Raw genomic sequence first — 15,448 nt, 5'->3', positions numbered from 1 at the left:
CATTTCAACACGGCTCAAAGCAAAACACCAGGAAACCCGTCACTAAATATAAGAGGATAAATAGATGGTTTTATTTATTTAATCAAACTGAGGCTCTTCTCTGCGCTAGTTAGGGCTAGTTAGCGTAGCTGCTCTACAGAAACTCAATGTGTTTTTTTCAGCAGGTTTGTTTCAGAGAGCGGATTCTGATGACAGCGGGAGACATTTACCTGATCCTGCACCTCGACTGTCTCTCAGCGTGTACAGGGGCAGTCCGGGACCTTCAGCAAACAAACAAACAGAATCAGTGTGTGATGTTCTGCTGATCTTCATCACTTCACAGAAATATTCAGCTTGTACCTGAGCAGCTCAGGAGGAAGTAGGTGCCGTTGGCGCTAAAGTAGGCGGAGTTATATTTACACCTGTCCTCCATCAGTGTACAGGTGAGGCAGGCGGGCAAGGAGTGAGTCGCTCCGTCTGTAGAGATTCTAGAGACAGGATAAACAGTTGGAAAAAGATAGAAAGCAGACAAACGTTTGTTTTGAGTCGTAGCTAAACGCTGAAACCACGATGTTAGGATTGTGTAGCGTGAAGTGACTGACCTGTAAACGTTTCTCTGACCTGGATGGCCGTTGTATTCGTTGCTCATGTAGAATCTGTGAAGAGGTTTATATATATAAAAAAAAGAGAAACGAATGGAGAAAAATGCACAACATTTCCATTTCCAGCGAACGCCAGGAATGTGGGCGTCACCATGGGTGGAGCTTAAAGCTGCCAATGCAGATTTGAGGTTGTGTCTCATTCACTGCTTCGGCGTCACATCTGGATGAGAATTTATATTAAAGTGAACTTACATGGCGTCTTGGGTCACCTTGAGGATGTCAGTCACCTCCCACTGTCCCGAGGTGATGGGCGTGACCGTGGTCTGAAATATAAATGGAAAGCAGGTCGCTATAGCAACGCTCACTTTCCTCAACGTCCAGCTCAGCCTTCTCAAAGAGTACTCAAAAAAAAAGAAGAAAAAACCCTGACACATGTCCAGATGTGTCCAGCTGTGGTCCTGAGAACTCACCCCGCTGATGTGATGGATGTGCTTAAAGCCGCTCGAGTCGCTCTTGATGTAGTAACAGCTGGAACCATCGGGTTTGAACACGGGGTCAGACGGAGAGAACTGGGGCGAGACGAGGAGAAAGAAATCAGACAGGATCAGACGAGAGAGAGAGAGAGAGAGAGAGAGAGAGAGAGAGAGAGAAATGAAGAGAATGGAGTGAATGAGAGAGGACAGAGATGTAGACCTGTACACTTCTGTCTTAGCGTGTCTCTCCCCCAGGGACAGACTGAGAAAGAGATAAAGTGAGAAGTAGATGAAGACAGACTGATGGACAGATAGACGGAGAGAAAGAGAGTTGTACACACAGATATTGAAAGAAAGAAAGAAAGAAAGAAAGAAAGAAAGAAAGAAAGAAAGAAAGAAAGAAAGAAAGAGGGATAGGGATGCAAATGTGTAAGATAAGAAAAAAGAAGATGGAAGACAGAAACATAGAGAGATCAAGACAGAGAAGAATAAAACGGAGACAGAGAAAAACAGATAGAGACAACCAGAGAGAGAGAGAGAGAGGGAGAGAGAGGGAGAGAGAGAGAATGCTTTACGTACTCGTCCGACCCATCCTGTCTCACTGTCCACATTTATGTCCTGCAGAAAACAAACAGGTGTATAAGCAGAAACACGGATCATCAGAACACTAGATAAATTGAGATTGTTTCGTTTAGATCATCACAGAATTGTAAAATCTGCATGTTAGGTCAGAGCTCAGAGGTCAGTCAGGCTCATAGCCACTGCCCCTGGAGCAGTTGAGGGTTTAAGAAACGACACGTTACCGTCTTTTCGCTCCACGCCTCGCCGCTGAGTTCGTACATCTGCAGAATGACGTGACTCTGGGTGCGGTTCTGCCACTGAACTGCGATTCTCTCATCTGTGGCCCAGGTGACCGTGCTCAGGTAGTGGTCACTGCATAAAGAAAGCACAGAGCAGAAAACAGCAGTAAAATAAATAAAATAAAAATAAAGCAGTACACACACCAAGGTCCGCCCAAACCACACGCTCTGGAATGCGGGTGCTGCAGTGATGCTGCGGTGGTGTTACCGTGAGGCCAGAGCACTGGGCACAAAGATCTCCATCATTCTGGACACGTTGGAAGCTTCAACCACAAAGAGGCGGACCGTGGGGTTGGGCGTTCCTGCCTGCGGCCCAAAACACACACAAACATCTGTTGGTGGAAACCAGTTTAATATTTTTGACACAATAACACTCAGGAATCTCCCGCGGAATCTGTGCTCTGATTGGTCAGAAGGGAAGATGATCGTTTCCATAGTAACAAGTTCCTAAAAAAATAGTTCATAGTAAACAACATGTTTACCATGATGGAAGGAATCTCCAGTGTCTTTTTTGTCTTATTTACATCAAGATAAATGAAAAAAGAAAAATTTAAATAAATTTAAATATAAAAATAATATTTAAAAATATACATAAAATATCTCAAATAATATTTAAAAATATAAATTATGAAAATAATATTTAAAAATATACAAAAAATACAAAAATAATATTTAATAATATAAATTATGAAAATAATATTTAAAAATATACAAAAAATACAAAAATAATATTTAATAATATACAAAAAATATGAAACAATATTAAATAATATAGAAAAAATATTTAAAAAATATTTTATAATATACAAAAAATATAAAAAATTAAATTTAATAATATAAAAAAAGTATAAAAAAATAATACGTACTAATATACAAAAAATATTTTAGAAAATGTAATAATATACAAGAAATATAAAAATACTATTTAATAATATACAAGAATATATAAAACGAATACTTAATAATATATAAAAAAATATAAAAATAATAATAAATAATATACCAAAAATATTTTAAAAATAATATTTAATAATATACAAAAATATTAAAACATAATATTTAATAATATACAAAAGAAAACACTTGTGGATGAAAGTTTCAGTGAAAGGTGATAATGAATGCTAGCTCCGCCCATAACCCCGTCCCCAATTCTAACACAAACTTTCATCATTTTTACGCAGATAATTACAAACATTTTTAAGGAAAATTTACTTCTTTTTTTCCTTAAAAACATTTATGGCACTTTTCTTCTTTTCTCCTTTTTAAATGGTAAGAATATAACGTGTAGTGTTGAAGAAAAGAATTGCTGGAAACTTCTGAAGCTGAATACTAATCCCCAGCTGAATGTGAACTAAACTGAGCTCTGGCTCTTACCTTGGGATACGGGATGGAGACCGTTTCCGGATACTGACCCTGTCCGTACCACGAGTACTCGATGGTGTGCACGTCGGAGTCGTTGAACTGAGCGAAGGCCAGGAACTTTCCGGAAGGAGACCACCACATGGCGTAGTTACTGGAAAACATCTCCTCTGTGGGTTCCAAAAAAAGGTTTCAACTGATAAAAAGTTTTTAAAAAATGCACAAGCATATTCTTTAATAATCAGGATGTTAGCTGAACAGTCCACAGTGTTACCTCCACATTAAACACTATTGTTACCATGGAGACCTGAAACCACTCTCTGGACTCCCAGTGTCCTGAGTGCAGGTGTTATTGTTGCTCCAGCTGTTCGTCTCAGCTCCGCCCAGTTCTGTCACTGGTTTGTTTCCCTAATGTGTGGAGCTGAACTGTGTTCATAATAATGTCTTCACCTGTCCTGTTATGTTACATTGTTATTATATGGACATTATGTTATGTCATGTCAGGCCACGTTCTGTTCCGTTCTATTCTGTCATGTTATATTATTTGATGTCATGTCATTGTTATTATATTGACATTATATGACGTTATACTATGTCATGTCACGTTAATTTATGTTACGTGATTCATGTCATGCCATTTGTGCCAGTGTTACATGTCGTACATGTTACGTCATGTACGTCATGCCAACGTTATATCATTTTATATCATATCACATTATATTATGTTATGTTACGTTATATGTCATATGTTATAATACACTATGTTATGTCATGTTATGTTATGTCATGTCATGTTATATAAGTTTATGTCATGTCGTCACATTATGTTATGTTGTGCTATGTTATATCACGTTATCTCATGCTACATTATTTTATGTCATGTCATTATGTCATGTTGCGTTACATTGTTGTCATGTTATGATATGTTATGTCCTGTTATGTTGTGTTATGTCATGTCGTGTTATGTCATGTAATGTCGTGTTATCTTCTGTTATGTCATGTCATCTTGTGTTATGTTGTGTTGTCATGTCGTGTTATGTCATGTTTTGTTGTGTAATGTCATGTCATGTTGTGTTATGTCATGTTGTGTTATGTCATGTCATGTCATGTCATGTCATGTTGTGTAATGTTATGCCTATGTTACATTCGATCCTCTTACCCTCATATACCCAGTCAGGAACACCATTCAGGATCACAGGACTTCCATTATTGGTGACTTGCTTTGCTGGTGAAGAGGGACTGGACTTCACATATACATTATCCTCCCATACGTACGCCTGAGAGAGACAGAGAGAGAGAGAGAGAGAGAGACCAGTTTATTATGGTGGGTGTGATTTTTTTAAATAAAGTTTAGTGCAGTTCTAAAACAGTGCAGTAAATCATGTTTGAGAGAGTAGGGTTGTGCTTTTAATTTGCGATTCCAGCAAGTCCAAGTCCATCACAGGTTTTAGTCTATAAACCCTGTCATCCGAGCTCCAGGAGATAAAGGTAATAAATGATGACAGTGATGATCAAAGGGCCGTCGTAAAACTAGCCACGGCTGTGAGGAACAGAGATCACCGGCTCAGATAACAGCCTCGATAGCGTGTTCATTAAGACACTGACTTCAATCCATGGCCTCCATTATAGAGTCTGTAAACAGTCACCTGGATAACATGATGGAAAAATCTAATATCTTATATCAGTTAGTCTCAGGGGTGGGATGATATATCAGTCGATCTGAAATCTGAAACCCCGATGACGTTATCAGCTTCAATCTTGCACTCAGGATTTCCAGCAGCAGATTTTCATCTTCGATAAATGATTTTTTTAATTTATTTTTTATTTTTTATATACAGTACATATCAGTACCTTATGACTGAATATCAGCATTCTTATCTGCGTAAACTCACCAGCTGGTGGCCGGCTGGAGCCCAGGCGAGGTACTGGACCTCATGAGGTAAATCTGTAGGGAGCAACTTCCTGAACAAAGAGAAAAGTGAGGATTATAAGTGAGCGAGCAGCCAGAGCTTCTCAATTAACATGGCCATGTGGTGAAGTGTGATGATTTACAGTCAGTCATTCATCACTGGGTCTGCCCGGTCAGGGTCAGTTTAGGACATCATGAGGTTGAGGAAGTGTCAGACCTAGAATTTATGCACCATGCTAACACTGCTAACACTGGGATGTTTTCCAAAAAGAAAAGACGGAGAATAAAAGCCACGCCCACTTCAGCCAATCCGTTTAGAGCACTACTTTATAAACAGTGAACGGTTTCTCCTGTTGTATGAATGAAATATCTTATTACATGTTATTATTCTCTTCTGTTCTTTTCTGTCATGTCATGTCATGTTATATAATTTTATGTCATGTCATGTCACATTATATTATGTCATGTCACATTATGTTGATATGTCATGTTATGATATGTTACGTCATGTTATATCATATCATGTCATGTCATGTCACATTATGTTATGCCATCATGTTTTATTATTTTATGTCATGTCATGTTATATTGTCATGTCATGTTAAGTTGTGTTATGTCATGTTATGATATGTTACGTCATGTTATATCATGTCATGTTATATCATTTTATGTCATGTCATGTCACATTGTTATGTCATGTTATATCATGTTATGTCATGTCATGTCACATTATATTATGTCATGTTACATCATGTAATATCATGTCATGTTATATCATTTTATGTCATGTCATGTCACATTGTTATGTTGTTATGTCATGTTATATCATGTTATGTCATGTTATATCATTTTATGTTATGTCATGTCACATTATATTATGTCATGTTACATCATGTAATATCACGTCATGTTATATCATTTTATGTTATGGCACATTGTAATGTTATGTTACATTATGTCATGTTATGTAATTTTATATCATGTTATGTCATGTTATGTTACATTACTGTAGATTGTATACAGTTATTTATATGTTATAATTCGAATGGCGTGTGAACAGGATATTCAGATCATTTTCACACACATTACCTAAGGATTTAAAACCAGCCTTGGGATGTAAAGCCATGTCTGCTGGATTAATGATCAATATGAATCTTATCACTAATCTCTATCTGATCTGTTAGAGCAGTAACTGACCTGAGCTCCCGGTCATAGATTAAGTAAGTCGCAGTGAATGAGTGTCTCCACATCTGTAAGAGACCGGGGGTGGGGGTGGGGACAGAGAGAGAGAGAGAGAGAGAGAGAGACAGAGAGAGAGAGACAGAGAGAGACAGAGAGAGCGTGTGAGGGAGAGAAAGACAGAGAGAGTGTGCGAGAGAGAGAGAGAGAGAGAGAGAGAGACAGAGAGAGACAGAGAGAGTGTGTGAGGGAGAGAAAGACAGAGAGAGTGTGCGAGAGAGAGAGAGAGAGAGAGAGAGAGAGGGAGAGAGAGAGAGAGAGAGAGAGATAGAGAGAGAGACAGAGAGAGAGAGACAGAGAGAGAGACAGAGAGAGACAGAGAGAGCGTGCGAGAGAGAGAGAGAGACAGAGAGAGAGAGACAGAGAGAGAGACAGAGAGAGACAGAGAGAGCGTGTGAGGGAGAGAAAGACAGAGAGAGTGTGCGAGAGAGAGAGAGAGAGAGAGAGAGGGAGACAGAGAGAGAGACAGAGAGAGTGTGTGAGGGAGAGAAAGACAGAGAGAGTGTGCGAGAGAGAGAGAGAGAGAGAGAGAGAGAGGGAGACAGAGAGAGAGACAGAGAGAGTGTGCGAGAGAGAGAGAGAGAGAGAGAGAGAGAGAGGGAGACAGAGAGAGAGACAGAGAGAGAGAGACAGAGAGAGAGAGAGAGAGAGAGAGAGAGAGAGGGAGACAGAGAGAGAGACAGAGAGAGTGTGTGAGGGAGAGAAAGACAGAGAGAGTGTGCGAGAGAGAGAGAGAGAGAGAGAGAGAGGGAGAGAGAGAGAGAATCTTGCGTAAGTATAAATGATTAGTAGAGTAAATCTGCAGTCGGATCATTAATGTGGTCAGCACTGCACCTTTGTGTAGTTTGTCAGGAAACAAACAAACTTGCGATCAGCTGACACCAAGTAATCAAAGGCTTTGAAGTCGGCCTAAAACACATAAAACACACACACACACACACACACACACTTTTATTACAATGAGTTGCAGTTTTAGCTGCTATTTAAAGTTTACTTATATACACACATATCATTCACATTCGCACAAAACACTCTCACATTCGCACAAAAAAATACTCACATTCACAAAAAATACTCTCATATTCGCAAAAAATACTCTCACATTTGCACGAAACACTCATATTCGCACAAAACACTGTCACATTCGCACAAAACACTCTCACATTCACACAAAACACTGTCACATTCGCACAAAACACTCTCACATTCACACAAAACACTGTCACATTCGCACAAAACACTCTCACATTCGCAAAAAACACTCTCACATTTGCACAAAACACTGTCACATTCGCACAAAACACTCTCACATTCGCAAAAAACACTCTCACATTTGCACAAAACACTGTCACATTCACACAAAACACTGTCACATTCGCACAAAACACTCTCACATTCGCAAAAAACACTCTCACATTTGCACAAAACACTCTCACATTCACACAAAACACTGTCACATTCGCACAAAACACTCTCACATTCGCAAAAAACACTCACATTTGCACAAAACACTGTCACATTCGCACAAAACACTCTCACATTCGCAAAAAACACTCTCACATTTGCACAAAACACTGTCACATTCACACAAAACACTCTCACATTTGCACGAAACACTCACATTCGCACAAAAAACACTCACATTCATGCTAAAAACACTCTCACATTCACACAAAACACTCGTGCATTCGCACAAAGTTTAATCTCACAAGACAAGCATCTTACAAGCGTCTCTTCCAGAAACTTCTCTCCCTTCTCTGAGGTCACGTTAAACAGCAGGATGGAGTTGTCTCGCGTGCTGTGAAGGTACTCGTGATCTGTTAAAGAAACCCAACCATCAGAAAACCGTCAGTTCAGGGGTCCAACTTACACACACCCGAGAATAAGCGGATCAAACCGCCCATGCTAATCTGAAAAGGAAGAATCTAACCATGCATTCATGTTAGCAGGTGACATGTCGCATACTGTTTAGCTCTGGTGGGCGTGGCCTGTCTAGCGTTTACTTTTTTTAATAAGAAACTGTAAGCTAACGCACTGATTAGTGTAAAATTAGCTCATTTGATTTATGTTTGATTACTTATCTTTGTCATCTTATTAGCTTAGCAAAACTAGCTAACTGAACCAGCCATGCACATTTCTGCTAATCGTCAGTTTTCACGCTAACATTTCTGTGCACAGTTAATGAGGGCTTGTTAACGGCAGGAGAAGATGAAACCAGGTGTGTGTGTGTGTGTGTATTAGTGTAACACTAGTGTGTGTGTGTGTGTGTCTGTTAGTGTAACTCTAGTGTGATAGTGAGTTTATTGTAACACTAGTGTTTGTATGTGTGTGTTTATTGTAACACTAGTGTGTGTGTGTGTGTTAGTGTAACACTAGTGTGTGTGTTAGTGAGTTTATTGTAACACTAGTGTGTGTATGTGTGTGTTTACTGTAACACTAGTGTGCGTGTGTTTATTGTAACACTAGTGTGTGTTTGTGTTTATTGTAACACTAGTGTGCATGTGTTAGTGTGTTTATTGTAACACTAGTGTGTGTGTGTGTGTGTTTATTGTAACACTAGTGTGTGTGTGTGTGTGTTTATTGTAACACTAGTGTGTGTGTTTTAGTGTAACACTAGTGTGTGTGTGTGTGTCTTAGTGTAACACTAGTGTGCGTGTATGTTTATTGTAACACTAGTGTGTGTGTTAGTAAGTTTATTGTAACACTAGTGTGTGTGTGTTTATTGTAACACTAGTGTGTGTGTTAGTAAGTTTATTGTAACACTAGTGTGTGTGTGTGTTTATTGTAACACTAGTGTGTGTGTGTGTGTGTTTATTGTAACACTAGTGTGTGTGTGTGTTTATTGTAACACTAGTGTGTGTGTGTGTGTGTTTATTGTAACACTAGTGTGTGTGTGTGTGTGTTTATTGTAACACTAGTGTGTGTGTTAGTAAGTTTATTGTAACACTAGTGTGTGTGTGTGTGTGTTTATTGTAACACTAGTGTGTGTGTGTGTTTATTGTAACACTAGTGTGTGTGTGTTTATTGTAACACTAGTGTGTGTGTGTGTGTGTTTATTGTAACACTAGTGTGTGTGTTAGTAAGTTTATTGTAACACTAGTGTGTGTGTGTGTTTATTGTAACACTAGTGTGTGTGTGTGTTTATTGTAACACTAGTGTGTGTGTTAGTAAGTTTATTGTAACACTAGTGTGTGTGTTAGTAAGTTTATTGTAACACTAGTGTGTGTGTTAGTAAGTTTATTGTAACACTAGTGTGTGTGTTAGTAAGTTTATTGTAACACTAGTGTGTGTGTTAGTAAGTTTATTGTAACACTAGTGTGTGTGTTAGTAAGTTTATTGTAACACTAGTGTGTGTGTGTGTTTATTGTAACACTAGTGTGTGTGTGTGTGTGTTTATTGTAAAACTAGTGTGTGTGTGTGTTTATTGTAACACTAGTGTGTGTGTGTGTTTATTGTAACACTAGTGTGTGTTAGTAAGTTTATTGTAACACTAGTGTGTGTGTTAGTAAGTTTATTGTAACACTAGTGTGTGTGTTAGTAAGTTTATTGTAACACTAGTGTGTGTGTTAGTAAGTTTATTGTAACACTAGTGTGTGTGTGTGTTTATTGTAACACTAGTGTGTGTGTGTGTTTATTGTAACACTAGTGTGTGTGTTAGTAAGTTTATTGTAACACTAGTGTGTGTTAGTAAGTTTATTGTAACACTAGTGTGTGTGTGTGTTTATTGTAACACTAGTGTGTGTGTGTGTTTATTGTAACACTAGTGTGTGTGTGTGTTTATTGTAACACTAGTGTGTGTGTGTGTTTATTGTAACACTAGTGTGTGTGTTAGTAAGTTTATTGTAACACTAGTGTGTGTGTTAGTAAGTTTATTGTAACACTAGTGTGTGTGTGTGTTTATTGTAACACTAGTGTGTGTGTGTGTTTATTGTAACACTAGTGTGTGTGTGTGTGTTTATTGTAACACTAGTGTGTGTGTGTGTTTATTGTAACACTAGTGTGTGTGTTAGTAAGTTTATTGTAACACTAGTGTGTGTGTTAGTAAGTTTATTGTAACACTAGTGTGTGTGTTAGTAAGTTTATTGTAACACTAGTGTGTGTGTGTGTTTATTGTAACACTAGTGTGTGTGTGTGTTTATTGTAACACTAGTGTGTGTGTGTGTGTTTATTGTAACACTAGTGTGTGTATGTTTATTGTAACATTAGTGTATGTATGTGTGTGTTTATTGTAACACTAGTGTGTGTGTGTGTGTTAGTGTGTTTATTGTAACACTAGTGTGTGTGTGTTAGTGTAACACTAGTGTGTGTGTGTGTGTGTGTGTGTGTTAGTGTAACACTAGTGTGTGTGTGTGTGTTAGTGTGTTTATTGTAACACTAGTGTGTGTGTTAGTGTAACACTAGTGTGTGTGTGTGTGTTAGTGTGTTTATTGTAACACTAGTGTGTGTGTGTTAGTGTGTTTATTGTAACACTAGTGTGTGTGTTAGTGTGTTTATTGTAACACTAGTGTGTGTGCATGTGTTTGTGTTTATTGTAACACTAGTGTGTGTGTGTTAGTGTGTTTATTGTAACACTAGTGTGTGTGTGTTAGTGTAACACTAGTGTGTGTGTGTGTGTGTGTGTGTGTTAGTGTAACACTAGTGTGTGTGTGTGTGTGTGTTAGTGTGTTTATTGTAACACTAGTGTGTGTGTGTTAGTGTGTTTATTGTAACACTAGTGTGTGTGTGTTAGTGTGTTTATTGTAACACTAGTGTGTGTGTGTTAGTGTGTTTATTGTAACACTAGTGTGTGTGTGTTAGTGTGTTTATTGTAACACTAGTGTGTGTGCATGTGTTTGTGTTTATTGTAACACTAGTGTGTGTGTGTTAGTGTGTTTATTGTAACACTAGTGTGTGTGTGTTAGTGTGTTTATTGTAACACTAGTGTGTGCATGTTTGTGTTTATTGTAACACTAGTGTGTGTGTGTTAGTGTGTTTATTGTAACACTAGTGTGTGTGCGTGTTTGTGTTTATTGTAACACTAGTGTGTGTGCGTGTTTGTGTTTATTGTAACACTAGTGTGTGTGTGTGTTAGTGTGTTTATTGTAACACTAGTGTGTGTGCATGTGTTTGTGTTTATTGTAACACTAGTGTGTGTGTGTTAGTGTGTTTATTGTAACACTAGTGTGTGTGTGTGTGTGTGTTGTGGAGAACGTGGCCTGCTCACCAGAGATCCAGCGCATGTTGAATGATCTGGGTCTGATGGTGGTGTTGAAGTAGTCATTAAGGGTAAAAGTCCGTTTGGTATCTTCTGGGGTTTTTTCTGTGGAACCACACACACACACATCACCTGTACATTAATGTATGTATCTGGAGTTATCTCTAAGCCTTTAATCAGCATGTATAGTAATGCTGTCATAGCTTGAGGTCAAATCTGGGGTCAAAGTTCAGTCAGAGAGTGTTGAAGGAAATAACACAAAAGAGGCGGTCAGTTTATCAAGGATGGACATCACACATGTTTACAGACCAAACACGTGGAAATGAAACAAAACTGTTTCCCTGAGGTTCTGAGGAAGGCTCTCCACATACCGTTCAGATAGATAGCTGTTGGAACAGCTATCAGAGTGACCACCACCACTGCCCCCAGAACCCCCAGCAGGATCTTCCCCACATGCTGGAAAAAAACACAACTCATGATGACACAAGACTGTTAGACTACTAGGAATTAATCTATAAAGGGAGAGAGAGAGAGAGCAAGAGAGAGAAAGAGGAAGTAATCTAGTTCCCTTTAACAGAGTGATGCAGAAACATCTATCACAATAAATCAGGACTGCTGTTGAAGGCTGGTGTGAAGTAGAAGGTACTCTGTGTTTCTCCAAGTGTGCGCTCTTCTTGTGAATTTCCCTCGGGGATGAATAAAGTATGTATGTATGTATGTATGTATGTATGTATGTATGTATGTATGTATGTATGTATGTATCTATCTATCTATCTATCTATCTATCTATCTATCTATCTATCTATCTATCTATCTATCTATCTATCTATCTATCTATCTATCTATCTATCTATCTATCTATCTATCTATCTATCTATCTTCTGTTCCTCATCACACATTAACCTGAATTACTGACCAACATCAGCTCATGTGTTAAACACACACACACACACACACACACACACACACACACACACACGCACTGTACACAGTAATAATCAGCTTTCACACGGTGGGATTCACCACCTCACTCTTCATCCCTGCTCTCACTCTTCATTCTGCTCTCACTCTTCATTCTGCTCTCACTCTTCATCCCTGCTCTCACTCTTCATTCTGCTCTCACTCTTCATTCTCACTCTTCATCCCTGCTCTCACTCTTCATTCTGCTCTCACTCTTCATTCTGCTCTCACTCTTCATCCCTGCTCTCACTCTTCATTCTGCTCTCACTCTTCATTCTGCTCTCACTCTTCATCCCTGCTCTCACTCTTCATTCTGCTCTCACTCTTCATCCCTGCTCTCACTCTTCATTCTGCTCTCACTCTTCATTCTGCTCTCACTCTTCATCCCTGCTCTCACTCTTCATTCTGCTCTCACTCTTCATTCTGCTCTCACTCTTCATCCCTGCTCTCACTCTTCATCCCTGCTCTCACTCTTCATTCTGCTCTCACTCTTCATTCTGCTCTCACTCTTCATTCTTCATCCCTGCTCTCACTCTTCATTCTGCTCTCACTCTTCATTCTGCTCTCACTCTTCATCCCTGCTCTCACTCTTCATTCTGCTCTCACTCTTCATTCTGCTCTCACTCTTCATCCCTGCTCTCACTCTTCATTCTTCATCCCTGCTCTCACTCTTCATTCTGCTCTCACTCTTCATCCCTGCTCTCACTCTTCATTCTTCATCCCTGCTCTCACTCTTCATCCCTGCTCTCACTCTTCATCCCTGCTCTCACTCTTCATCCCTGCTCTCACTCTTCATTCTTCATCCCTGCTCTCACTCTTCATTCTGCTCTCACTCTTCATTCTGCTCTCACTCTTCATTCCTGCTCTCACTCTTCATTCTGCTCTCACTCTTCATTCTGCTCTCACTCTTCATCCCTGCTCTCACTCTTCATTCTGCTCTCACTCTTCATTCCTGCTCTCACTCTTCATTCTGCTCTCACTCTTCATCCCTGCTCTCACTCTTCATCCCTGCTCTCACTCTTCATTCTGCTCTCACTCTTCATCCCTGCTCTCACTCTTCATTCTGCTCTCACTCTTCATTCTGCTCTCACTCTTCATTCTGCTCTCACTCTTCATTCCTGCTCTCACTCTTCATTCTGCTCTCACTCTTCATTCTGCTCTCACTCTTCATCCCTGCTCTCACTCTTCATTCTGCTCTCACTCTTCATTCCTGCTCTCACTCTTCATTCCTGCTCTCACTCTTCATTCTGCTCTCACTCTTCATCCCTGCTCTCACTCTTCATCCTGCTCTCACTCTTCATCCCTGCTCTCACTCTTCATTCTGCTCTCACTCTTCATTCCTGCTCTCACTCTTCATCCCTGCTCTCACTCTTCATTCTGCTCTCACTCTTCATTCTGCTCTCACTCTTCATTCCTGCTCTCACTCTTCATCCCTGCTCTCACTCTTCATTCTGCTCTCACTCTTCATCCCTGCTCTCACTCTTCATTCTGCTCTCACTCTTCATCCCTGCTCTCACTCTTCATTCTGCTCTCACTCTTCATCCCTGCTCTCACTCTTCATCCCTGCTCTCACTCTTCATTCTGCTCTCACTCTTCATTCTGCTCTCACTCTTCATTCCTGCTCTCACTCTTCATCCCTGCTCTCACTCTTCATTCTGCTCTCACTCTTCATTCTGCTCTCACTCTTCATTCCTGCTCTCACTCTTCATCCCTGCTCTCACTCTTCATTCTGCTCTCACTCTTCATCCCTGCTCTCACTCTTCATCCCTGCTCTCACTCTTCATTCTGCTCTCACTCTTCATTCTGCTCTCACTCTTCATCCCTGCTCTCACTCTTCATCCCTGCTCTCACTCTTCATTCTGCTCTCACTCTTCATTCCTGCTCAGGTGATCGGAGATATCAGACTCCAGGAGGTTTAACACACACCGTCGTCCTGAGTTTCTCATTGCAGAACATCTCCAGAGCTTATTATGATTCTTCTATTCTGATGAAGCTCACTTGGTTTATGATGCACAGATATTCACAGAATCCTGACCACTTAATGAATATGCAAATAGGACCGTGACGTCACAAGCTTCACTTCAGTGGGTACTTATTCCAGTGATTTTTAGACTGTTTAAAAAAAAATAGTATGCGACAACAATCAGATACACAAGGAGATGTTCTATTTTTTCACACACACACACACACACACACACACACACACACTATAATATACCACACTTCTCGGATGCGCCCTTGGCAACTAAAAGCGGCGCGTGCTTTAACCAAGCAAGTTATAAAAGTGCTGCATGCACCGATACTGACCATTTCCGGTCGCGCGGTAACGCTCAAGATCCCCCTGTTGCTCGGTAACGCTTCTGATTCCCCGAGAGTCCGGTCCGGCGCGCGCGGAGTTTTGCGCGAGTTTGTTCCTGAGCGGATTTTAGTAAATCAGAAGCGGAACCGATGATGACAGGAGAGTTTTTTCTTTCTCTGTGTGTTAAATATTAGCTCAGGACCGGCTGTAAAGAGGGGTCAATAAAATCACCACAGATTAAAGTTCGCATTCAGGGAAAGAATGGAATGGAAGAAAGAAAAGAAGGAAAGAAAGAAAGGAACGCAGCGCACCCACGCACTGCGAAGTCATGAACGGTTTGTGTTTTTAGGAGTAGTAGTAGTAGTAGAAGTTGTTACATGCTTCTTCCGCTCCAACACACACACACACACACACACACACACACACACACACACTGTGACTTGAATTAGGGGTGTCTCTTGCGTTTTGGTAAAGGGGACTCCCGTTCCTTTTTTGTGACATGAGTAAATACACGCGCAGTCCTTATTGTTCATGATAGTCATGCATCACGGACTCCACGCAAGAGCCTTCAAGC

At 39.9% G+C, this 15,448-nt stretch overlaps 1 protein-coding gene across 1 annotated transcript in view; it reads right to left on the bottom strand.

The window, feature by feature from the left end:
* dpp4 (dipeptidyl-peptidase 4) overlaps positions 1-14,998 on the bottom strand; it is a 23,407-nt gene extending 8,409 nt beyond the window's left edge. Inside the window, exons 1-17 of the mRNA XM_058382436.1 lie at positions 14,883-14,998; positions 11,987-12,071; positions 11,625-11,720; positions 8,147-8,238; positions 7,256-7,330; positions 6,380-6,432; positions 5,166-5,235; positions 4,433-4,550; positions 3,289-3,443; positions 2,123-2,220; positions 1,858-1,987; positions 1,634-1,672; positions 1,052-1,150; positions 834-904; positions 582-635; positions 340-467; positions 210-260 (exon numbers count right to left, since the gene is read on the bottom strand). Of these exons, the coding sequence (XP_058238419.1) occupies positions 210-260; positions 340-467; positions 582-635; positions 834-904; positions 1,052-1,150; positions 1,634-1,672; positions 1,858-1,987; positions 2,123-2,220; positions 3,289-3,443; positions 4,433-4,550; positions 5,166-5,235; positions 6,380-6,432; positions 7,256-7,330; positions 8,147-8,238; positions 11,625-11,720; positions 11,987-12,071; positions 14,883-14,885 (1,417 nt within the window). The 5' untranslated portion in view covers positions 14,886-14,998. The remainder of the gene's footprint in view (positions 1-209; positions 261-339; positions 468-581; positions 636-833; positions 905-1,051; positions 1,151-1,633; positions 1,673-1,857; positions 1,988-2,122; positions 2,221-3,288; positions 3,444-4,432; positions 4,551-5,165; positions 5,236-6,379; positions 6,433-7,255; positions 7,331-8,146; positions 8,239-11,624; positions 11,721-11,986; positions 12,072-14,882) is intronic.
* Positions 14,999-15,448: the final 450 nt, after the last annotated feature.

Source organism: Hemibagrus wyckioides, linkage group LG27 (genome assembly GCF_019097595.1).
Source record: "Hemibagrus wyckioides isolate EC202008001 linkage group LG27, SWU_Hwy_1.0, whole genome shotgun sequence".
NCBI lineage: Eukaryota > Metazoa > Chordata > Actinopteri > Siluriformes > Bagridae > Hemibagrus > Hemibagrus wyckioides.
This window is presented reverse-complemented; position numbering and strand designations above follow the sequence as displayed.